General features: G+C 49.0%; 1 protein-coding gene across 1 annotated transcript in view; it reads right to left on the reverse strand.

The window, feature by feature from the left end:
- UFL1 (UFM1 specific ligase 1) overlaps nucleotides 1-25,956 on the reverse strand; it is a 156,730-nt gene that overhangs the window by 83,987 nt on the left and 46,787 nt on the right. Inside the window, exons 8-10 of the mRNA XM_075340109.1 lie at nucleotides 22,813-22,959; nucleotides 20,635-20,810; nucleotides 11,690-11,869 (exon numbers count right to left, since the gene is read on the reverse strand). Of these exons, the coding sequence (XP_075196224.1) occupies nucleotides 11,690-11,869; nucleotides 20,635-20,810; nucleotides 22,813-22,959 (503 nt within the window). The remainder of the gene's footprint in view (nucleotides 1-11,689; nucleotides 11,870-20,634; nucleotides 20,811-22,812; nucleotides 22,960-25,956) is intronic.

The raw sequence follows: 25,956 nt of genomic DNA on the forward strand, positions 1-25,956 counted from the left end.
AAGTTAAGGTCCCAGGGATCCAAGGGCCGCCGATAAGGCGGAATGATGTGAGACGCACCTTGCATGAAGGTGCGGACCTGAGCCAGCCGGGCGAGACGCCGCTGGAAGAGCACTGATAGAGCTGAGACTTGTCCCTTGAGAGAGTTGAGGGACAGTCCTAGCTGCAGACCGGACTGTAAAAAAGACAGAAGGGTCGGCAACGAGAATGGCCAAGGAGAATGGCCGGAAGAGCGACACCAGGACAGGAAAATTTTCCAAGTCCTGTGATAGATCTTGACGGAGGAAGACTTACGGGCCCGAGTCATAGTGGAGATGACTTCAGGAGGAATACCAGAAGCCGTCAAAATCCAGGACTCAAGAGCCACGCCGTCAATTTGAGTGCCGCAGAATTCGGGCGGAAAAACGGACCTTGCGAGAGCATCTCCACGGACAGTTGGAGCAGGTGCGGATACCAAGCTCGCTTGGGCCAGTCCGGTGCAATGAGGATGACTCGACGGCCCTCCATTCTGATCTTGCGCAGGACTCTGGGAAAGAGAGCTAGAGGGGGAAACACGTAGGACAGACGAAACTGGGACCAGTCTTGAACCAGAGCGTCCGCGGCGAAGGCCTTATCCTCTCCTATCGCAAAACGTAACCAACGCTGATGTGACACTGCGATTGGCACATGTAGATAGGCATCTCTGATGTCGATGGACGCCAGGAACTCCCCTTGGGTCATAGAGGCAATGACTGATCGCAGAGACTCCATGCGAAAATGCCGCACCCGGACATGCTTGTTGAGAAGCTTGAGATCCAGGATGGGCCGGAAGGTACCGTCGTTTTTTGCAACTAGGAAGAGATTTGAGTAAAAACCTCTGAACCGTTCCTGAGCGGGAACTGGGACAATCACTCCGTTTGCTTGCAAGGACGCCACGGCCTGCGAGAAGGCGGCGGCCTTGGAGCAGGGGGGGAGTTGAGAGAAAAAATCTGTTTGGAGGGCTGGAAGAGAATTCTATCCTGTAGCCGTGAGATATGATGTCTCTCACCCACTGATCGGAGACGTGTTGAAACCAAGCGTCGCCAAAGTGGCAGAGCCTGCCACCGACTAAGGACGTGGCTGGAGCGGGCCGAGAGTCATGAGGAAGCTGCCTTAGTGGCAGAACCTCCTGCGGTCTTTTGCGGACGCGCTTTTGGGCGCCAGTTGGATTTCTGATACTTGGCTGAGTTAGCGGACGAGGCGGAAGGCTTAGAGGATGACCAGTTGGAGGAACGAAAGGAACGAAACCTCGATTGATTCCTAGCCTGGGCGGGTTTCCTGGTCTTGGTTTGTGGCATGGAAGTACTCTTCCCGCCAGTAGCTTCTTTAATGATTTCATCCAGCTGTTCACCAAACAGCCGTGAACCAGCAAAAGGGAGCCCAGCAAGAAACTTCTTGGAAGAAGCATCTGCCTTCCACTCTCGAAGCCACAAAATCCTGCGGATAACAAGAGAATTAGCTGAAGCCACCGCAGTGCGGTGAGCAGCCTCTAGCATGGCAGACATGGCATAGGATGAAAAAGCTGAAGCCTGAGCAGTTAAGGTAACCATCTCAGGCATAGATTCCTTGGTGAGGGAATGCATCTCCTCTAGAGAATGCATGTGTGGATGTATGCCTCCTGACACAAAGCAATAAACTGGCTAGGACTGGCTACCAGGGGGTGTATAAGCTCAGAGGGAGGAGCTACACTTTTAAGTGCAGTACTTTGTGTGTCCTCCGGAGGCAGAAGCTAAACACCCATGGTCTGGGTCTCCCAAAGGAACGATAAAGAAAAATCTGTTTGGCGGGCTGGAAGAGAATTCTATCCTGTAGCCGTGGGAGATGATATCTCTCACCCACTGATCGGAGACGTGTTGAAACCAAGCGTCGCCAAAGTGGGAGAGCCTGCCACCGACTAAGGAGGTCGCCGGAACGGGCAGAGAGTCATGAGGAGGCTGCTTTAGTGGCAGCACCTCCTGCGGTCTTCTGAGGACGCGCTTTTGGGCGCCAGTTGGATTTCTGGTCCTTGGCTGAGTTAGCGGACGAGGCCGAGGACTTAGAGGACGAGCAGTTGGAGGAACGAAAGGAGCGAAACCTCGACTGATTCCTACCCTGGGCAGGTTTCCTGGTTTTGGTTTGTGGCAAGGAAGTACTCTTCCCGCCAGTAGCTTCCTTAATAATTTCATCCAGCTGTTCTCCGAACAGCCGGGACCCAGCAAAAGGGAGCCCAGCAAGGTACTTCTTAGAAGAAGCATCTGCCTTCCACTCTCGAAGCCACAAGATCCTGCGGAAAACGAGGGAATTAGCCGAAGCCACCGCAGTGCGGTGAGAAGCCTCCAGCATGGCAGACATGGCATAAGATAAAAAAGCTGAAGCTTGGGAAGTTAAGGCCACCATTTCGGGCATAGAGTCCCTGGTGAGGGAATGCATCTCCTCTAGAGAAGCAGAGATGGCTTTGAGAGCCCACACTGCTGCAAAAGTCGGGGAAAACGCGGCCCCCGCCGCTTCATACACGGATTTGGCCAGAAGGTCAATCTGACGGTCAGTGGAATTCTTAAGGGAGGTGCCATCAGCCCCCGACACAACGGTCCGGGCTGAGAGCCTGGACACCGGAGGGTCTACCTTTGGGGACTGAGCCCACTCCTTGACCACCTCAGGTGGGAAGGGAAAACGGTCATCAGAACCACGCTTTGGGAAGCGTTTGTAAGGACAGGCCCTGGGCTTGGTCACAGCGGCCTGAAAACTGGAGTGGTTAAAGAACACACTCTTTGCTCTCTTAGGCGAGGTAAACTGGTGCTTTTCTGCCAGAGAAGGTTGCTCCTCTGATACTGGCGGATTGAGATCCAGTACAGAATTAATAGAAGCAATCAAGTCACTAAGATCTGAGTCACCCTCGGACAGATCAATGGGGTACATGGAGTTAGCCTCCGAGCCCCCTGTAAATGCATCCTCCTCATCCTGCGAGTCAGCTCTTGAATCAGAGCCGCGGGAGGAGGAGGGAGAGGGAACCCTGCGTCTCTTCTTAGGAGGACGGGGCCTGGGCCCTGATGATGAATCCTCTGTGAGCTCCGAACCTAAGGGACTCATAGCAGTAGGGGCACCCTGTGAAGGGGGCTGATGCATATTTATCAAAGTCCTGGACAGAAGTCCCATGGACTCAGCAAAAGACTGGGAGATAGACCTAGAAAAGGATTCTACCCAAGCCGGGGGTTCAGCCACAGGAGCAGGAGCAGCCTGAGAGACCACTGGGGGTGAGACTCCAGGCTGTGGCACCGCCAAGTTAGAGCAGACATCACAATGAGGATAGGTGCTCGGTTCAGGCAGCAGCTTACATGCAGCGCATACAGAATAAAGCTTTGAAGCCTTGCTCCTCGTGTGAGACATGCTGCTGGAGTGGGGGCTCTGCAAGAGAATGAACCCCAGAGAGTATATACAGAGGTCCACAACCAGAGACCGGTTGTGGCTTACCAGACCGCTGGAGCGGTGTTGTGTGCCCTCCAGATCCCGAAGCCCGGACCCCCAAGCACAGCACCTCAGCAGGGATGCAGAGTGCAGACCAGCGCCGAGTGAACTCTGTCTGAGAAGATGGCCGCCGGAGCGAAGAGAGGGGGCGGGACTTGGCTGTGAGAGCGGGATCTGGAGGGCCATAGAGACCTACAGGGGAGGAGACACGCACAGCAGTGGGGAGTGTCCCTCCCCTGTGCAGAACAGCCGCCAGGAGGAGCCGAGCCTGTCCTTCTGCATGAATGACATGCGAGGGCAGAGAACAGAAACTAGGCCTCCGGCAAAGCCGGGGCCTAAATTTGAGCGGCGAGGCCGACGCGCAGGCACCATCGGCGCGGTTCTCGGGCAACAGCTAGAGAACCCGCCGGAAATGCCAATAAATACAGTGAGCACACTCTCCCCAAACAATAAAGTACAGGGACCCCCAAAATATAAACGTCTCAGGTACTTAGCTGCTGAGACGCAGGGCCAGGTCCCTGGGGATGAGTGCTCCGGTCCAGCAGGGTCCTGAAGGGCTGCAGATGGAGACCGGTCTCCTGCCAGGCAGGGAAACCGTGCTGGCTCCCACTTCAAGCCAGAGCCCAGGAGGGATGGTGAAGGAGCTTGGCATGTAAGGCTCCAGCCTCGGAAATCAACCTTACAACACCGCCGACACAGTGGGGTGAGAAGGGACATGCCGGTTGTCCAGACGTGGACCCGCACTTCTTCAATCTCATTCCAAAAGGAAAAATTCATATGAGAATGCATGTGTGGATGTATGCCTCCTGAACACAAAGCGATAAACTGGCTGGGTCTGCTCACCAGGGGGTGTATAAGCTCAGAGGGAGGAGCTACACTTTTAAGTGTAGTACTTTGTGTGTCCTCCGGAGGCAGAAGCTAAACACCCATGGTCTGGGTCTCCCAAAGGAACGATAAAGAAATAAAAGAACATGCTTTCTCCTGTGAGATGTAATGATAGGCAGTCTTCCTCTCCGCAAGATCTCACCTGATCTCTGCACCTATTCTGAGGGGTAGTAAAGCTGAGCGGAGTGTGAATACAAACACCTCTGCAGCGCTCCTCTCACAGCACTGTCAGTTCAGCTGTATCCACATAATGCAGACTGTAGTGAGATGAAAGCTGAAGGAGTAACGACACTCATCTCTGCAGTATTAGACCTCCCGCCACAGTGACTGCCATGATATTAAAGCTGAAGGTCTAACTACAATGAGCTCTGTTCTATAATACACAGTAGCTGCAAATATCAGGGCTGTCTTTCATTACATCTAACAGGAGCAAGCATATTCTTCTGGAAAGTGTTTTTCTTTACCCTTCATGACTGTTGCTCATGAATGGTCAGCATCATGCAGGGGGGAAAAAAAATAAAAAACGCCCCAAGAGACATATCTCTGATAACACCTACTTGGGCTTAAAAAATTGTAACCTAAATATTACAAACTAAAATAGCTCTGCAACAGAGAATGGAAATAAAAAAATAATAATAAAAAAAAAGTTAATGGGGAACTCGAGCATTATTCTTTAAGGAGTTCCCCCTGACTTCCATTATACTAGTGTTGCACCCAGCACCCGAGCATGGTAGTGCTCGTTCATCACAATGTCACACCACACAAAACAGTTGTGGTGGAGAGGGGTCATAGGAGGCAGGGCAATGCTGTGTGCTGTGCTGCTGGCGCTGTTCTATGCGGCCCTGCTATGTGCGGTGGGCAGCGAGGCTCAGCCCATCTGAAGTTGATAATAAGTTCAAATAATGGCGCCCAGAGTCGGCACGTGCACATATGGGACTCTGGCTTAAGCTCTCATCTTCGCACGCGCCAACTCCGGCCGCCATTTCTTTGAAGCCCACACGGACGACATCCCCAGAATGGCAAGTGCCTCACCGCCCGCAGCGAGCACCAGCACAGAGCAGCGCCGGCTGGCCCAGCACAGCACTGCAAGCCCACAGAGAGCATCTGGGACCCCCTGCACTGCCCGCAGCATCGCTGTACTCCAGCACCACCCCTGTCTCCTGCGACCCCGCTCCACCACCACTGCCGCCCACCTTTCCGGTAAGACACCACCGGATTATAAACTGAACCCCATGTTTTGTTTTTACCTTCTTATCTTTAAATTTGGGGTGCATCTTATAATCCAGTACGTCTTATAAAAACGAAAAATACGGTATATGATCGCTTCTTACAGCCTTTTTTGTGGTATTTCAGAGACTCTCAAAAATGTATTTTGGCATTCTTGAATTTTGTGTACAGTATTTTCCGATTGTGTTAATTTTTCTATTTTCACACATCGGACTTTTCTGAACATGGCATTATGACGTGTATTTTTTGATCATCTATAATTTTAATTGGGAAAAAAGGAGGGTGATTTAAGCTTATGTGTTGGGGATATTTTTTCAAATTTAAAAAAAAAAAAAACAACAAAGTTTTACTTTTTACTGTTCTTAATAGTCCCATGAGGGATCTATTACCTGCAAGTGTCTGTGAAAACTTTTGCAAGGCATTGACTATTTTTGTTTATGAAGCTCTATGAAGGTGTATTTTTTTATTAACAGTAAATGTTTATTGGTACAATTTTGGGGATCATGAGAATATTTACAGTGTAATAGATATAAAACTGCATTTCTGTATTTGTATTTTTCTTTTTTTTATAGTGTTTACTGGGTGGAATAAATAACAAACATGCTCATTTTATAATTTGGCTCGTTATGTACACGACAATATCAAATATGTATAGCTGATTTAACATGGCAGAGAAACTCAATTGTTTGTGTGAGAGAATACAAATCCCTGCCTATTTGTTTTATTACAGAACAAATGTTTCTCCCATGTCTCCAGCCAATTGAGCTCATCATAAATCAAGTCAGTAACTCAAGATCTCCAGCAGGTCCTTAGCTTTTATGCTATTGACTTGATTTATGAGAAGTCTACAAAGCTGGTGACATGGCAGAAACACTTGCTCCTGTGATAAAACAAACAGGGAGGGAAACGTGTTTCCTCATACAAAACAAACAGCTGAGATTCCCTGCTGTCTCATCAGTATATTCACTTATGCTTTCTCCCCTGGGCAGGAGATGAATATGCTAGATCAAGAACAGCAATGTCAGAGCCAGTGCATCCAGTGGCAAGCAAGAGTTTTGGTACCCCTGGTCAAAATTACTGTTATTGTGAACAGTTATGGAAGTCGAAGAGTAAATGATCTCTAAAAATGCATAAAGTTAAAGATGACAAAGTTCCTTGGTATTTAAGGCAAAAAAACAAAATAAATAAAATGTAAAAGATGAAAATCTAAAAAAAAAAAAAGGATATTCGCTCGGGCACCCTACATGGTTAGTTACCAGCAAGCTTTTTGGCAAGTATCACAGCTTGTAAAGACTTTTTGTAACCAGCCAAGAGTCTTTCAACTTTTGTTTGAGGGATTTTCGTCCATTCTTCCTTGGAAAAGTCTTCCAGTCATGAGAGATTCCTGGCTCGTTTTGCATGCACTACTCTTTTGAAGTCTAGCCACAGATTTTCAATGATGTTCAGATGAGTGGACTGTGAGGGCCATTGTAAAACCTTCAGCTTGCATCTTTTGAGGTAGTCTATTCTGGATTTTGACGTGTGTTTAGGATCATTATCCATTTAAAGAAGCCATCCTCTTCTCAACTTCAGCTTTTTTTTTACAGATGGTGTTATGTTTGCATCAATATTTTGTTGAAATTTCATTGAATCCATTCTTCCTTCTATCGGAGAAATGTTCCCCGTACCATTGGCTGCAACACAACCCCAAAGCATGATTGAGCCACCCTCATGCTTAATGGTTGGAGAGATATTTTTTTCGGAAGATTCTATGCCCTTTTTTCTTCACACATACGTTTGATCATTGTGGCCACAGAGGTCCATTTTAACCTCATTGATCCACAAGACCTAGTTCCACAGTGCATCAGGATTGTTTAGATTTTTTTTTTGCATATGTCTGATGCTGAATTTTAGGCTAAGTTCACACACTGCGTTTTTTTTACGCTGCGTTTGTGCGTTTTTGCCACAAAAAACGCACAAAAACGCTCCCGCGGCAAAAAAATGCGTCAAAAACGCATGCGTTTACCGCATTTTGGTGCGTTTTTATGCGTTTTTTATCAGTGAACATTGCCATTAAAGATTGTTGGAAAAAAAAAGAAAAAAAAGAAAAAAGGTCTGATGTCATTTCCTTCTTCAATATGTTCTTCATTCTCCACTAGTGTATGCAGGAGAGCAGACAGCTGCAGAACTACAAGGCTCAGCATGCTCCATCCAGGACTGTATGCTGGAGGGAGAGTAAGGGGGAGCAGACCTACAAGGCTCAGCATAGTCCATCCACTAGTGGATGCAGGATAGCAGACAGCAGCTGCAGAACTACAAGGCTCAGCATCCTCCTTCCAGGACTGTATGCAGGATTTCTTTGCCCCCCCAAAAAATGACGTGGGCTTCGCCATATTTTTGTATGCTAGCCGGGTACAGCAGGCAGGTACAGGCTGCCCCCAACCCCCAGCTGCCTATTTGTACCCGGCTGGGAACCAAAAATATAGGTAAGCCCTTTTTTTTTTTGTTTCATGAATTTCATGAAATTAAAAAAAAAAAAATGACGTGGGCTTCACCCAATTTGCAGTCCGCAGCCACCCCAGAAAATGGCTCTTTCATAGAAGGGCCATCTTCTGGCGCTGTATCCAACTCTTCCAGCTGCCCTGATGCCGGGTGGCTCGCTGGGTAATAATGGGGTTAGGGCTAGCTGTGTATTATCAGCTGGCCCTAAGTCCGAAATTCATGGTGTCACGCCAATATTAGACATGGCCACAATGAATTTCTAGTAAAGATAAAAAAAAAAAAAAAACAAACACAACACACAGAAAAATATTTTTATTAGAAATAAAACACAACACAATTAGTGACTCCATCTTTATTGAAATAAAGAACCCCCCTCCGCAGTAATCCTGGGTCAAGGGTCCCGCGCCGTCCAATCTGGATCCAATATAATCTGATCGGTTTGCTGGAAGGCAAAGCGATCAGATGATGTGTCAGGTTCAAGGCCTGAATCACATAACACAGCAGCTGATTGTATAAACGGCTTTTATACAATCAGCTGATGCATCAGTGCAAAAAAAAAAACCAACACAAACAAACTACACACTTCTGTGCAGCGTTGGACTGGCTACCGGAGGAAACTCCAGTAATGCCAGGTCTGGATTCAGGTACCTGCACTCCGGAGTTCTCACCTGAGCTCCGGAGTGCAGCCTAGACTATACAGCGAGCGCCGAGTGATTGATTCCCCGGCACTTGCGGTTCAGTTCATGACAGCTGCAGACATCCCGGGCTAATCTCCCGTGCTCTCACCTGAACTCCGGCCTGTCTGCAGCTGTCATGAACTGACTGCAAGCGCCGGGGAATCTGTCACTCGGCGCTCGCTCGCTGTACAGTCTAGGCTGATGCATCAGTGCAAAAAAAACCCCAAAAAAACAACTACACACGTCCATGCTGATTCCCGTCCAACCGCTGCAGGAGCTGCCGGTAATCAGCTGATGAAGTCTCCTGACAGCATCAACTGATAGCCGTCGGGCGGTAAAATCCGGCGTGACCGCGAGTCTTACGATCAGCTGATGCGTCAGGTGACCGCATCAGGTGATCACCGCCAGGTCCTGCAGCTATCGTACGTGCCTGGGAGCCGGCACACAGCCGGAGCGGGGATGGCGGTACCGGGAATAGGAGCTGGGAGCATGGCACCGGAAATCTGCAGACAGGTGAGTATGAGATTTTTCTACTGTTCACTTTTGATTTAGCAGCCGCTTTCACCTCCTGCACGGGAGCGGACATGGCACCGGGCGGGAAATGGAAGCAGTGGTGGCGGTACCGGGAGGATTCACGCGTCTGTGTTTACTGACAGAAGTAATCCTCATCCTCTACATGTCACTTTACTGCCCACCCCTTGCGCTTATAGCTGCATTTTTAGTCATAAAAACGCACTAAAACGCAGCTATATTTGCAATTTGCCGTTTTCATTACGTTTTTGAACATCTCATTGAACTCAATGGGTGGAAAACGCAGTGAAAAACGCAAAAATAATTGACATGCTGCGTTTTTGTGGCCACCACAAAAACGCAGCTAAAAAAAACCGCTGTGTGCAGACAGCAAAAATGAAAACTCAGACTTTGCTGGGGAAGCAAATTCATGCAGTTTTCTGAGCAAAAAAGCACCCGAAAAACGCGCAAAAACGCCGCGAAAAACGCACTGTGTGAAATTACCCTAAAGGTGAGGATGCAGGAGATTATACTAAATCTTCCTGAAGGTCTTTTGCAGTCACCAGAGATTCTGATTTGCCTCTCCAGCAATCCTATCAGCATCACTCACAGAAACTTAGAAGCTTAGGGTACCGTCATACTTTAGCGACGCAGCAGCGATCCCACCAGCGATCTGACCTGGTCAGGATCGCTGCTGCGTCGCTACATGGTCGCTGGTGATCTGTCAAACAGGCAGATCTCATCAGCGACCAGTGACCAGCCCCCAGCCAGCAGCGACGTGCAAGCGACGCTGCACTTGCACGGAGCCGGCGTCTGGAAGCTGCGGACACTGGTAACTAAGGTAAACATCGGGTATGGTTACCCGATGTTTACCTTAGTTAGCAGCGCACACCGCTTAGCTTAGCGTGTGCAGGGGGTAGGAGCCGGAACTGGCAGCGTGAGAGCTGCGGAGGCTGGTAACGAAGGTAAATATCGGGTAACCACCTTGGTTACCCGATGTTTACCTTGGTTACAGCTTACCACAGGCTGTCAGACGCCGGCTCCTGCTCCCTGCACATTCAGGATTGTTGCTCTCTCGCTGTCACACACAGCGATGTGTGCTTATCAGCGGGAGAGCAACAATAAAAAAACGAACCAGGGCTGTGTGTAACGAGCAGCGATCTCACAGCATGGGCCAGATCGCTGCTCAGTGTCACACACAGCGAGATCGCTAATGAGGTCACTGCTGCGTCACAAAAAACGTGACTCAGCAGCGATCTCAGTAGCGATCTCGCTGTGTGTGAAGTACCCCTTAGTCTTCCAGACCTTATCTTGACATAAGCCCCCATTTTCCCTAGACAACCAGTTAAGTTTTAATCAGCATGAGATTTTTTCTTCATTTTCTGAGTACATTCTACATTCGGATTATCAGTGCTATTCACTTTTGTATTATGTGGGGTAATTGCCAAGTCTCCAGGCGAAATGGTAGGAAGCTTCTGTGATGTCACCACTAGGGGGAGTCAACACACAGTGTGTGTAATAAGATCCACCACACTGTAGAACCAGAGCTGTCTGTAATGAATATAACCACTAGAGGGAGCCCAGACACACGGTGTCCTAGGTAACTGAATGGTTGCTAAGAGGAGTCGTACTAACCAGGTCAGAGCCGAGACAGGAAGCGCAGTACAAGGGAGAAGGCGGAGTTAGGGTCCGGGCCAAGCCAGAGGTCGGTAACAGGGAGAGCAAGCTGAAGGAGGGGGCACAGGGACGGGACAATAAGCAGGAGAGGGGCACGGAAGGTAAGACAAACCGGAGGGAGGAGATGAGAGACAGGGAGGTCAGGCGGAACGAAGGTCAGGAAGGGTCGGGGGAGGTAATGGACAGAATCTAGCGCACTTACAGGAACCAGCCGAGCACGCTGCAGAGCAGATCTATAACTGGCAGCATGATGATGAAGGGGACGTCCTGATAAAGTGGTGAGCTCCTGGGAATGAGGCATTGAAGGAAAAGCTCCTCCCACTGGGAATGCCGACAACATGATCAGGTGACTGATACAGCTCTGTCTCAGCAGAGTGCAACAGTATTGTGACAGCTTCCTTTTTAATTAATTAATAAATAATAATCCTAAGAACAAACAGAATTAATAAATGGGGTTTTACAAGATGTATAATACATTGTTAGTATATCTCCAATGAAATTTGCGTAAACTGAAATTCTTTTATGTTTGAATCCTGTAATGATCACATATGGCTTGGTAAAATTATCGTACAACATGATCAGAACAGATGTCTTCTCATACAATGACTAAGCAGTAATGGTTAAAACCATAGGAAGTAATAAGCAAATTATTAAAAAAAAATAAAATAAAAAGCGTCACTTTCATCCTTGCTGACTACATTTGCTGAAACTGGAATATGCCTTTGGGTAATACGTTAAGAATATATTATAAAAAAGTGACTGCGATCATCCATACCTTTTCAGCTTTGTGCTGCATGAGATTGCTGAAAATACCGGAGCATTCAGTTATAAACTTCTCACTGACGACAATGCTGTCTCCGAAGATTCGAGCCGAGGACTTTTTAGTTAATACTCTCATGACTTGCTGAAGTAAGATTGAGGTATCTTCCACAGAAAAACAGCTTGGTAACAAAGGCTAGAATCAAAAAGAAGAGACAGACGATCAAGCATCTTACAAATGGAAGAGATGAATAAGAAACCTATCTACGTTCATGTGCAGACATTGCACTTTTCACATTTTTTTTTCAATGCAGTTTTCTCATAAATTCTAGATGATTTCATAGTCCCATCAAAGGGAATGGGATCTCTGAAGTCTCATGCACACGTTGCTGATTTTTTCCTTGCAGATTTGGTGCAGATTTAAAATCAGCAGCATGTCAATTCTCTGAGCGTTTTTGTAGCGGATAGCAAACGTATTAACGAATAGGAAAAATACACAACAAAAACACATAACAAATGCGGCAAAAGCGTCACACAGGGTTATTCTTTGCAACACATCAGGATTTGCAAGAGAATTTTCTTCTGCAAAGTCTGAAAGAGTGCACAAACCCGAAGGAAGGTCACAAGCAGGGCATTTTAGGAAAAGCATTGTGCTTTTGCGGTATTTTGGATTACAAGGTTTTTTTTCCATCAAATGTTCAGGTCGAATGTTAGTTTAAGGCTAATAGTAGCATCTATAAACGCACTACACATAAGGATCATTTTGGGTTGTTTTCTACTCTTATGGTGTGTTGGCATTTTTACTATATTTGCTTTCTGCCTTACTTTTAAAAAAGAGAATTTTGTTTACTTACCGTAAATTCTTTTTCTTATAGTTCCGACATGGGAGACCCAGACCATGGGTGTATAGCTTCTGCCTCCGGAGGACACACAAAGTACTACACTAAAAAGTGTAGCTCCTCCCTCCTAGCATATACACCCCCTGGATAACCAAATATAGCCAGTTTAGTGCAAAAGCTGAAGGAGGACATCCACCCACAAGTAGAGATAGAGCAAAACCCGGAACAACCGGAACCTCTGTCTACAACAACAGCCGGTGAAAACACACGGAACATGAAAACTGCCAACAGGCAACAGGGAGGGTGCTGGGTCTCCCATGTCGGAACTATAAGAAAAAGAATTTACGGTGAGTAAACAAAATTCTCTTTTTCTTCATCGTTCCTTATGGGAGACCCAGACCATGGGATGTCTCAAAGCAGTCCATGGGTGGGAATAAACAGAAAACTGAGAAGTAGGCGAAACCTAACTTCACAAATGGGCGACAGCCGCCTGAAGGATGCGTCTGCCCAAGCTCGCATCTGCCGAAGCAAGAGCATGCACTTGGTTGTGCTTCGAAAAGGTATGCAGACTAGTCCAAGTGGCAGCCTGACAGACCTGCTGAGCCGTAGCCTGGTGCCTGAAAGCCCAAGAGGCACCGACAGCTCTGGTCGAGTGTGCCTTGATCCCCGGCGGGGGAGGCACTTGAGTACACTGGTAGGCATCGGAAATGGCCGACCTAATCAAGCGAGCTAGGGTCGGCTTAGAAGCCGAGAGGCCCTTACGCTGACCAGTGGTCAGCACAAAGAGAGAGGTGCACCGCCTAAGAGCAGCGGTGCGAGACACATAGATCCGGAGCACCCGCACCAGATCCAGAGTATGCAATGCTTTTTCAAAGCGATGAACAGGAGCCGGACAAAAGGAAGGCAGGGAAATATCCTGGTTAAGGTGGAAAGGAGATACCACCTTAGGAAGAAAGTCCGGAGACGGACGAAGAACCACCTTGTCTTGGTGAAAAACCAAAAAAGGTGACTCCGAAGAGAGCGCAGCCAAATCAGAGACTCTCCTGAGGGAAGTTATGGCCACTAGAAAGACCACTTTCTGTGAAAGACGAGACAAAGAAACCTCCCTAAGTGGCTCAAAAGGGGGTTTCTGCAAGGCCGTGAGGACCAGATTAAGGTCCCAGGGATCCAGAGGCCGCCGGTAAAGCGGAATGATGTGAGATGCGCCCTGCATGAAGGTGCGCACCTGAGCCAGCCGGGCGATACGCCGCTGGAACAACACTGACAGAGCCGAGACCTGTCCCTTGAGGGAATTGAGGGATAGTCCTAGCTGCAGACCAGACTGCAGGAAGGACAGAAGGGTCGGCAGGGAAAAAGGCCAAGGGGCATGGCCGGAAGAACGACACCAGGACAGGAAAATTCTCCAAGTCCTGTGGTAAATTTTGGCCGAGGAAGACTTCCGAGCCTGAGTCATAGTGGAGATGACTTCGGGAGGAATGCCGTAAGCCGTCAGGATCCAGGACTCAAGAGCCACGCCGTCAATCTGAGAGCTGCAGAATTCTGGCGGAAAAATGGACCTTGTGAGAGAAGGTCTGGGCGGTCCGGGAGATGCCACGGCACTTCTACGGACAGACGGAGCAGGTCTGGGTACCAAGCTCGCCTGGGCCAGTCTGGAGCAATGAGTATGACCAGACGGCCCTCCATTCTGATCTTGCGCAGGACTCTGGGCAAGAGAACTAGAGGGGGAAACACGTAAGACAGACGGAACTGGGACCAATCCTGAACCAGCGCGTCCGCTGCAAAGGCCTGAGGATCGTGGGAGCGAGCCACGTAAACCGGGACCTTGTTGTTGTGCCGGGATGCCATTAGATCCACTTCCGGAGTGCCCCACTTGCGGCAGATCGACCGGAACACTGCCGGATGCAGAGCCCACTCGCCGTTGTCCACGGTTTGACGGCTGAGATAATCTGCCTCCCAGTTTTCTACGCCTGGGATGTGGACTGCGGATATGGTGGACTTGGAGTCCTCCGTCCACTGAAGGATGCGTTGAACCTCCAACATTGCCAGGCGGCTGCGAGTCCCGCCCTGGTGATTGATGTAGGCAACTGCTGTCGCGTTGTCTGACTGGACTCGAATGTGCTTGCCCGCCAACAGGTGGTGAAAGGCTACGAGAGCTAAGAGCACAGCTCTGATTTCCAGCACATTGATCGAGAGGGCTGATTCGGACGGAGTCCAAGTGCCCTGTGCTCGGTGGTGGAGAAATACTGCTCCCCAGCCGGATAGACTGGCATCCGTGGTGAGGATCACCCAGGATGGGGCCAGGAAGGAGCGGCCCTGGGACAGAGAGAGGGGCCGAAGCCACCACTGAAGAGAGCTCCTGGTCTGTGGCGACAGAGCCACCAACCTGTGCAAGGAAGAAGTCCGCTTGTCCCAACAGCGGAGAATGTCCAGCTGCAGAGGACGCAGATGGAACTGGGCAAAGGGAACCGCTTCCATTGACGCCACCATCTGACCCAGCACCTGCATGAGGTGCCTGATGGAATGACGGCGGGGCCTCAACAGAGAGCGCACCGCCAGATGGAGGGACTGCTGTTTGACTAAGAGCAGCTTGACAAGTGCCGGCAGAGTCTCGAATTGCATCCCTAGGTACGTGAGTTTTTGGGTCGGGGTCAGAGTGGACTTGGGCAGATTGACAAGCCACCCGAATTAAACAAGAGTGGCGAGAGTGAGCGAGACACTCCGCTGACAGTCTGCGCTGGATGAAGCCTTGACAAGAAGGTCGTCCATGTAAGGAATCACTGCCAACCCCTGGAGGTGCAGAACCGCAACCACTGCTGCCATGACCTTGGTAAATACTCGAGGGGCCGTGGCTAACCCGAAGGGGAGAGCCACGAATTGGAAATGTTCCTCTCCGATTGCAAAACGTAGCCAACGCTGGTGTGAAACTGCAATTGGCACATGCAGATAGGCATCTCTGATGTCGATGGATGCCAGGAAATCTCCTTGGGTCATTGAGGCAATGACTGATCGCAGAGACTCCATGCGAAAGTGCCGCACCTGAACATGCTTGTTGAGAAGCTTGAGATCCAGGATGGGCCGGAAGGAACAGTCCTTTTTGGGGACTAGGAAGAGATTTGAGTAAAAACCTCTGAACCGTTCCCTGGCGGGAACCGGTACAATCACTCCGCTGGCCTGCAAGGATGCCACGGCCTGAGAGAAGGCGGCGGCCTTGGAGCAGGGGGGAGTTGACAGAAAAAATCTGTTTGGCGGGCTGGAAGAGAACTCTATCCTGTAGCCGTGGGAGATGATATCCCGCACCCACTGATCGGAGACGTGTTGAAACCACACGTCGCCAAAGTGGGAGAGCCTGCCACCGACCAAGGACGTTGCTGGCTCGGCCAGATAGTCAAGAGGAGGCTGCCTTGGTGGCAGCAGCTCCTGCGGACTTTTGTGGATGCGGCTTCTTGCGCCAGGTGGGCTTCTGGTCCTTGGCTGAGTTAGTGGACGAGGCCAAGGGCTTAGAAGACGACCAGTTAGAGGAACGAAACCTCGACTGGTTCCTGCCCTGGACAGGTTTCCTGGTTTTAGTCTGTGGCAAGGAAGTACTCTTCCCGCCAGTAGCCTCCTTAATTATTTCATCCAGATGTTCACCGAACAGCCTGGACCCAGCAAATGGGAGCCCAGCAAGGTACTTCTTTGAGGAAGCATCTGCCCTCCACTGTCGAAGCCACAAGATCCTGCGGATAGCGAGGGAATTAGCGGAGGCCACCGCAGTGCGGTGAGAGGCCTCCAGCATGGCAGACATGGCGTAGGCTAAGGAGGCTGAAGCCTGGGAAGTTAAGGCAACCAATTCAGGCATAGAGTCCCTAGTGAGGGAATGCATCTCCTCTAGGGAAGCAGAGATGGCTTTAAGAGCCCACACTGCGGCAAAGGATGGGGAGAACGAGGCCCCTGCCGCCTCATAGACAGACTTGGCCAGGAGGTCAACCTGGCGGTCAGTGGGATCCTTAAGTGAGGTGCCATCAGCCACAGATACAACTGTCCGGGCTGAGAGTCTAGACACCGGAGGGTCTACCTTTGGTGAGTGAGCCCACTCCTTGACCACCTCTGGTGGAAAAGGATAACGGTCGTCAGAACCACGCTTTGGGAAGCGTTTGTCAGAACAGGCTCTGGGCTTGGACACAGTGGCTTGAAAACTGGAGTGGTTAAAGAACACACTCCTTGTTCTCTTAGGCAAGGTAAACTGGTGCTTTTCTGCCAGAGAGGGTTGCTCCTCTGATACTGGCGGATTGAGGTCCAGTACAGAATTAATGGACGCAATCAAATCACTCACATCTGCATCACCCTCGGTCAGATCAATGGGGCACATGGAGGTAGCGTCCGAGCCCCCAGTAAAGATATCCTCCTCGTCCTGCAAGTCGGCTCGTGAATCGGAGCCGCGGGACGAGGAAGGAGAGGGATCCCTGCGTCTCCTCTTAGGAGGACGGGGTCTGGGAGCAGATGAAGAATCCTCTGTGAGCTCTGCAGAGTGAGCCGAAGCAGCAGAGGCGCCCTGAGAAGGGGGCTGATGCAAGGTTAGCAGAGTCCGGGACAGCTGTCCCATGGAATCGGCGAAGGACTGGGAGATAGACTTAGAAAACAATTCTACCCAAGCCGGGGGTTCAGCCACCGGGGCCGGAGCAGCCGGAGGGACCACTGGGGAGACTCCAGGCTGAGGCACCACCATGTTAGAGCAGGCATCACAATGAGGATATGTGCTCGGTTCAGGCAGTACGAGCTTACATGCAGTGCATATTGAGTACAGCCTTGCAGCCTTGCTCCTAGTGTGAGACATGCTGCGGAGGTGGAGGCTCTGCAGTAAAGAATACACTCCTTCAGAATGACCCCCAGAGAGTGTATAAGAAAGTCCACAAACCAGAGGTTGTGGCTTACCAGACCGTTTTGTGTGCCCTCCGGATTCCACAGCTCGGACCCCCAGACAGGTTGCAGAGATGCAGCAGCCAGCGTCGATCAGTGTGAGAACGCTGATAAAATGGCGCCGGAGTGAGGAGGGGGGCGGGGCCTAGTCCAAGAGCGGGAACCGGAGGGCCAAGGGGATATACAGGGGAGGGGAACCTCTTCTCAGAGAGGAGTGTCCTCCCCTGTGCTGAACGGCCGGTGGGCGGCGCCGCACTGTCCCTCTGCATGACTGACATGCAGGGACAGTGAAAACGAAACTAGGCCGCAGCCGAAGCCGGGGCCTAAATTTTACAATGCGGCCGGCGTTCAGGCACCCTCGGCGCGGTTCTCTGGTGAAAACCGGAGAACCGGCCGGAAATGTCACAAAGGTTACAAAACACACTCTCCCCAACATTAAAGTACAAGGGTCCCCCCTGACAATAACGTCTCAATACTTAGCTTGTGAGACGCAGGGCCAGGTCCCTGAGGGATGAGTGCTCCGTCCGGAAGGGTCCTGAAAGGGCTGCGGATGGAGGCCGGTCTCCTGCAAAGCAGTGAGAACCGTGCTGGCTCCCACTTCAAGCCAGAGCCCGAGGGATGGTGAAGGAGCGCGGCATGTAAGGCTCCAGCCTTGAAATCAACCTTAACAACACCGCCGACACAGTGGGGTGAGAAGGGACATGCCGGGAGTCCAGGCTTGGACCCGCTTTTCTTCAAACTCTTTAAAATGAAAATCAGATGAGAATGCATGAATGTGGATTTGTGCCTCCTGAACACAAAGCATTGAACTGGCTATATTTGGTTATCCAGGGGGTGTATATGCTAGGAGGGAGGAGCTACACTTTTTATTGTAGTACTTTGTGTGTCCTCCGGAGGCAGAAGCTATACACCCATGGTCTGGGTCTCCCATAAGGAACGATGAAGAAAAAGGAACAAAGTTTAAGCTAACCAACATAACCTGGAAGGCATGCATGAAGTACCGTATTTTTCGCTTTATAAGACGCACCTGATTATAAGACGCACCCCCAAATTTGGTGAAGGAAAAGAGAATTTTTTTTTTTTAATGTTAAATGGGGTCGATCTTATAATGCCAGTGTCCCTCAACAAATCATATAGGATATATGTCCCTCATAGCCCCCCATCCTAAAATTATCTTAATCTGGATATGGCCCCCTTATATTGAATATAGCCCCCTTGTGATGGCACACGTTCCCTTGTGCTTTCTATGGCCCCCTATGGATTGCATACATTCCCCTGTGCTGCCTATGGCCCCCTGTGGATTGCATACATTCCCCTGTGCTGCCTATGGCCCCCTGTGGATTGCATACATTCCCCTGTGCTGCCTATGGTCCCCTATGGATTGCATACATTCCCCTGTGCTGCCTATGGTCCCCTATGGATTGCACACGTTCCCCTGTGCTGCCTATGGCCCCCTATGGATTGCATACATTCCCCTGTGCTGCCTATGGTCCCCTATGGATTGCACACGTTCCCCTGTGCTGCCTATGGCCCCCTATGGATTGCATACATTCCCCTGTGCTGCCTATGGTCCCCTATGGATTGCACACGTTCCCCTGTGTTAGATAACGCCCCCATGCTGCTGCCCATGGCCCCTATAGATCGCACAAGTCCCCCTGTGTTAGATATCACCCCCATAGTGCTGCCCATGGCCCCTATATAGATCGCACAAGTCCCCCTGTGTTAGATATCGCCCCCATAGTGCTGTCCATGGCCCCTATAGATCGCACAAGTCCCCCTGTGTTAGATATCGCCCCCAGGCTGCTGCCCATAGTAAAATAAAACACTCTTTCCTTACCTCCTCCAGCGCTGATCTCCCTCCTGTCTCCCTCCGTGCTTCTCTTCCTTACTTCCTGGTTCTCAGTGCGGTCATGTGATCGGCACAGCAGACTGAGATCTCTGCCTGCCTGATCACAGTGGAAGCAGGGACACGGGGAGAAACGCTGGAGGGGGTAAGTAAAGCTTTTTTATTTTAGAATGAGCAGCAGTCTGGGGGCCAAATCTAACACAGGGTGGGCATGTGCGATCACAGGGGGCCGCAGGCTCATATAATATGCACCGCTCCCCCAGCCCATCACTGCGTGCGATTTCAGCACCATTGGAGATGGACAGCGGCTGTGCATATTATATGACCGGGAGCAGGAGATCAAAGGCTGCAGCCCGCAGCATTCCCCTGCGTTCCAGAGCTGCTGCCCCCGCCTCCCCTGGACCCTGCAGTGTACATATATATATAACCCCCCCCCCGTATATTCGGCTTATAAGACGCACCCCCTACTGTCCCCCAAAATTTGGGGGAACAAAAGTGCGTCTTATAAAGCGAAAAATACGGTATATGCTTTTCCTGAAGGGTAGATATGGGTAATGGTTAACTTTAATGGATGCCTTCTTCTAAAGCGTCCATCAGTCATCCAGAAAAAAAAGTTAAATGCATGTTATTTTAATTGCATGTTTAATTTTTTGTTTAACATGGCAGCCAAAAAGCAACAAATTGCCAATGATGTGCAGTCAAGACATCTGCAGAGTAAATCTGTTCAATGGATGCCCCAACATATAGGTTTCTTGAGATTTGTGGAGTTCAGAGACAAGTTAAGGAAGGACACATTTCTAGCCCTTTTATTCAACAAGTCTACAATGACTCTAAAGACACTTCCTTAGACTCCTTTCACACATCAGTGCAAAAAAGAAATGTTTTGCATGGTCTGTGGTGTAGGTGCGTATATGTGTCCATGTGTGTGTGTTCCTGGTGCTGTTCGTGTGCTATCCGTGACATCTGGATAGCACATGGACAGCATGATCTTATCGGTCTCCGGCCCTGCTGCTGCTGTTGCTCCAGACCTGCGGTAAGTGCAGTGAATATTCATGAGCATAATGAGTGGGACCTGGAAGCAACAGCAGCACTGGAGACAGGCAAGTGTAATTTTTTTTTTTTTTTAAGTGACATGTTTTTTCCAGTACGTGTTGCACTGATGTTATACGAATCACATCAATGGGCGGTTCGTGTGACACCCATGCTGCCGAAGAACAATGGACATGTTGGCTGTGTGCACCATACGGACACACGGTTCATATGAAAACATGGACATGTGTGCAAACCATGGAATTTAATGGGTCTACATGTGTCCATGTCTCCGGAAACTGACACCACACGTCCCGGGAACACATAGATGTGAAGGCCTTAAACACATACCTCAATATCCAGCCATGATCCTGAGCTAATGGCTTCTTCAGCTGAAGCTTCCACCTGATCCAATATACTCTGACCAGCACATACGGACTTCAGGTAAATTAATGAGGCAGACTTGTATCTTTTTTTGATGTATCCAATTGGGTCTGGGATCCCAAGCCTTGATAAGGAGTCATATTCTAAGAAAACATATGTATGAATCAATAACAATAAGCCGTTTATTGACAAATTGTAACAAATGGACAGTTTTTGGATAGTTTATAAAGCCAACATACTATACTGAATTTTTCTTTAACATATATTGATATCCGGATGTAAAGAGGGGGAAAAGTATCTATAATTTTACAGGGATAGAGAATTTAGACAAAGAGGAAAGCAAATGGAGTGGAGATAAGTACAGCTCTGGGGTGGTGCTGATACATGAAAGCAAGTGAAGACCCCAGTACCCTGGATGGCCACAGCGCTCACGTCCAGCCTATATTACTGGAAAAGGCACTAACACAAGGACAAATCTGAAAACTTGGGTCAGGCAGTAAACTACATAAACAGGACGTCCAAAAATGATTGAAGGAATGGCGACTACAGACTAAAGGGCCGATTCGTGAATACTGGTGTAAAGAACACTATTGTTAGAATAGATGGCGCTAAGTCCAGTAAGAGGCGCATGTCACTTAATGTATTCAGTGCCTCTTTTGAGTGGTGTGTGACAGAAAGACTACTCCAGTCACGGAGTAGAGTAACATACCTGGAGTTTTCTAGTGTAAAAGCTTTGATGAATCGGCCTCTAAACTTTGTGAAAATTTACTAACTAAAAGGTAAACACTAAGGCTACTTTCACACATCCGGTTTGAGCACTGCGGCTCAATCCGGCTGTGAAAACGATGCGGTGTTTTCGCCGCATCCTTTGCATAAGTTTTTACATGCGGCCCGTCCGGTTTTTTCCGGTTGCGGCATGCTACTGAGCATGCGCAGTGGAAAAAACCGCATGCGGCGAGCGGATGCGGTTTTTTTCCGCATCGCGCCGCATCCGGCCTCCATAGGTATGCATTGAAAAATGCGCCGCAGCGGCCGGATGCGGCGTGATGCGGTGTTTTTTGGCGGAGCAAAAAACGTTGCAGGGAACGTTCGATCCGGCCGCGGCATCGGCTAAATCTGCCGCATGCGGCAAAAACCGGACCGAACGCAAGCCCCTGCGGCACAATACGGCACTAATGTAAGTCTATGCAAAAAAAAACGCAACCGGCGTTACAAAAGCCGGTTGCGGTTTTTCTGCAGAACGCCGTATTGTGCCGCAGAGCAAAAATACGGATGTGTGAAAGTAGCCTAACATATGATAAAAGTTTCCGTGGTAAAGGCGACTACTATAGCCTTTCAGGGAAAATTTTTATCAGATTTTTGCCACCTAATCTGAGAGTACCATGATTTAGGTGCAGAGACCCCAATTCCAGCAGTGTAGTTTGGATAAAAATAACTGTTTTATTAGTATGAGTTTATCACTGGAGGACTATTAAACCTGCAGCCATGTAGCTTTACATATTAAAGAGCTCTGCCCCGCCCTCACCACTGATTGGCATCTGACTATGCACAGTGTATACAGAAAGCTGCCAATCATTGGAGTGGAGTTATACAGAGCTCAGCATTCAGAGAACTTCGTAGATCTGCACCAGATAAAGCAGTGATTTTTGTCAAAACTGCAGTAAGCAGCCCAGTAAGTGACATATCGCTGGAATCAGGGTCTCTGTCTCTACAATATGTTGCTCTCAGGTGGGGTAGCAAAAACGGGTGACGGAGTCCCTTTAAGTAAAATGACTGCGATCTGTGAAGTTTGTGGAATTGCTTGTAGTCACACGAAGCCTGTGGTCTGGTGATTACACATTTCATACTGTGATGATGGCTAATGAGAAGGTGATGTGAAAACACTCCCTTTTGTGTGTATTATGGTTGATAAATGCCCGGTTACTGTGAACTCCCACCTCTTTCTATTTTAGTCAACACAAATGAGCCACAGTACTGAATCTGGTATTATCCGGAAAATAAAGGCGCAAGCTCGCAGGTCTGCGGGCAGAAAGTGAAAAGCCAGCTTTCCCATGCCAGACATTCTCTAAATCACCTTCATGTAGCTGAAAACAAGGCTCACAAAGACCCCCTTGTCTCGTGAGCGCAGAGGGAGAAGGGCGTTACCTAGGTAACCGTTTTGCTTGAAAAAGGCATCTATCCAATTGCTCTGTGTTCTGGCGTAGATGTCGGGAATAAACACAGCCTTGTCCTGTCTTCCGCCGACCACTGTGCCCTTTAAACGTCCACAGTTAACAAGTTCCTCCAACAGCGCTGCAAAAAGGGATTACAGCAAGCATTTCTTAATCTCTAAATGGCACTTGTTAATTGTCAGAAATGTATACAACTGTACGGGGGAGGAACCTCATACAATACAGAGCAGATCATATGTATACAGCGGTTCGCACCAAATCCCCTAATGTTCTACTACTAGACAAAGAGGTAAAGCTATTATACCAGAAATAGGTGTAAACCTACGACCGCTCATCGGAAATGTCGATTTCAAAATTCTGGAGCAGTCAGCCTAAGAGGTACTTTGCACGTTGCGACATCGCTACTGCAATGTCGTCGGGGTCAAATTGAAAGTGACGCACATCCGGCGCCGGTAACGACGTCGCAACGTGTAAAGCCTAGAAGCACCGATAAACGATCGCAAAAGCGTTGAAAATCGGTGTAGTGTCGGTCATTTCTATAATTTAGCTGCAGCGACAGGTACAATGTTGTTCCTCGTTCCTGCGGCAGCACACATCGCTGTGTATGAAGCCGCAGGAGCGAGGAACATCTCCTTACCTGTGTCCCGCCTGCAATGAGGAAGGAAGCAGGTGGGCGGGATGTTTACGTCCCGCTCATCTCCGCCCCTCTGCTTCTATTGGCCGCCTGCCATGTGATGTCGCTGTGACGCCACACAACCCGCACCCTTAGGAAAGAGGCGGGTCGCCGGCCAGAGTGACGTCGCAGGGCAGGTAAGTACGTGTGAAGCTGCCGTAGCGATAATGTTCGCTACGGCAGCTATCACAAGATATCGCATGTGCGATATGGGCAGGGACTATCGCGCTTGGCATCGCTACAAGCTAGCGATGTCGCAGCGTGCAAAGTACCCCTAAGAGGTGTTATATGGTATATATTTGCTATATTTTCCTATTATGGTTTAAAAAGCAGGTACTTCATATACCAATCTTACACAGCACCTGTCACTGGCGCTCTTTTCTGTTTTCTGCTGCAACGCTCCATTGCAGAGATATTCACGTGTTTCATCTAGGGCGCAGTATGTGAAATCTCTGCTTTGGGTTTTTTTGTCCAGGGTCTTTTCTAGGTACATGCGCTTCCACCCCTCTCTTTCATATATTGCTAATCACAGCACAGCGGTAGTATTGTAAAGAGGGCTAAAAGCACACACTCAAAAAAGAAGAGAATAAGTTAGTTGGACTACAAAGCAGAGATTTCGCTCCCGAAGAAACAGCTCTGCAATGGAGGGACATAGCGCAAAATGGAAACAAACAGCATATTCAGTGGAGCTCAATGATTTTTACAAGGTATTTAACTCCAATGTTTTGGCCAACTGACAGGTCCTCTAAGACTGGCTTATGAATTGTCAATCTTTATAATACTTATGTGTTGAATCCTATAAAAGCATATGACATTGGGGAGGATTTATAAAATAATAAAAAAAAAAACAACAAAAAAAAAAAACACCAGCACTCAGATGTAGATAAACTACTGATGAGGCTTGTAGACAAATATATGCAGAGATTACATTGTTGTCTACAAGTACAATGGAGTACAATAGACAATGGAGCAGCATGTAGTTAATCTCCTCCACATGAGGGCAAATTAAACAAATGGAATTAGCATAAAACAGAAACTATAGGGCTCACACCTCTGCATGCACCAGTGAATATCAGCATTAAGCCAAAAGTAAACAATGAGACCCAGTGTCAGTTCTCCCCATTGAAGGGTATTTTCACACTTGCGTTCAGCGGAGTCCATCACTATGGAGAATAGTGCAGTCCGTTAACGCAGTGCGCTATTCTCCATAGACTTGTATGGACGACACACTGTAACGCAAGTGTCAGCGTTGCATCCGCTGGACGACGCAGCGTCGTTATTTTGACGCTGCGTCGCGTGGAAGGAATGCAGCATGTAACGTTTTTTTGAGCAGCGCAATCCGTAGGATTTCACTGCGCATGCTCTTTTTTTTTTTTTTTTTTTTAAATCACATAAACTTTAATTTGTCTCTCGGTGGCCGAACGATCAGCTGAGCGCCCGGCAGCCGCCATGTGAGAGTGCTCAGTTGAGCACCCGGCAGTCAGCATGTGAGAGCGATCAGCTGAGCGCCCGGCCACCGGGTTATTAGCTGATCGTTCACAATAGTCTGCTGCCGGTAAAACTGTAAAGAAGAAAAAAAAATAATAAAAAAAAAATAATAATAATAAAAAAAAAAGCTTTCCGTTGTTTTGTACGATCCGTTGCATCCGTTCTGTCATTATATGCCACGCATCTGTTGCATCCGTCACACAACGCAATGCAACGGATGCCGTTCAATGCAAGTGTGAAACTAGCCGAAGCTGATGAGGTTCAAAAGTGTACTACACAGAGAATAGATAAAGTCACACACTGACTTTATTTGGGGCTGTGTAATAAAATATATATTTCTCATGAAGTGTCCAGCTCACCATCAGGGAGCTACCTTAAAGCCGATGCCGCACGGGGACTACTGCGATCCCCTTGCATGACACTGGGCTCACGCTGGCAGCACTGCAGAAGCAGAGTGTCACTGCGACTGAGGTCCGATCATGCGATTAGACCTCAGAAGCGGGGGACGGGCCAGCACTGAGGAGGGGCGGGCCGATGCTGTGGAGGGGAAGGAGGGATTTATCTCCCACTCCCCTCCGTTGCTGGCTATTGCCATTCTCGCCCTGCACTTGCGGTACACTGGTGTACCGCGAGTGCAGTGCGATTTTTCTCTCGCCCCATAGACTTGAATGGGTGCGAGAGAGAGAGTCTCGCATTACAGTTGCATCATGCTGCGATTGTTTTCTCGGTCTGATTAGGGCTGAGAAAATAATCGCTCATGGTGCTGACACACAGGCTAATATTGGTCCGAGTGGAATGTGATGTTTTATCGCATCCCCCTCGCTCCGATTTTCATGGCGTGTGGCATAGGCCTAACACAGAAGATGGACATACAGTAGCTTCCATGATGGGCAGTATACCAAAATAATAGCCAATTAGATGAACTTGTCCTAAGGTTGATGTTCCTCAGTTTTTGAA

Source organism: Anomaloglossus baeobatrachus, chromosome 3 (assembly GCF_048569485.1).
Source record: "Anomaloglossus baeobatrachus isolate aAnoBae1 chromosome 3, aAnoBae1.hap1, whole genome shotgun sequence".
Taxonomy (NCBI): Eukaryota; Metazoa; Chordata; class Amphibia; order Anura; family Aromobatidae; genus Anomaloglossus; species Anomaloglossus baeobatrachus.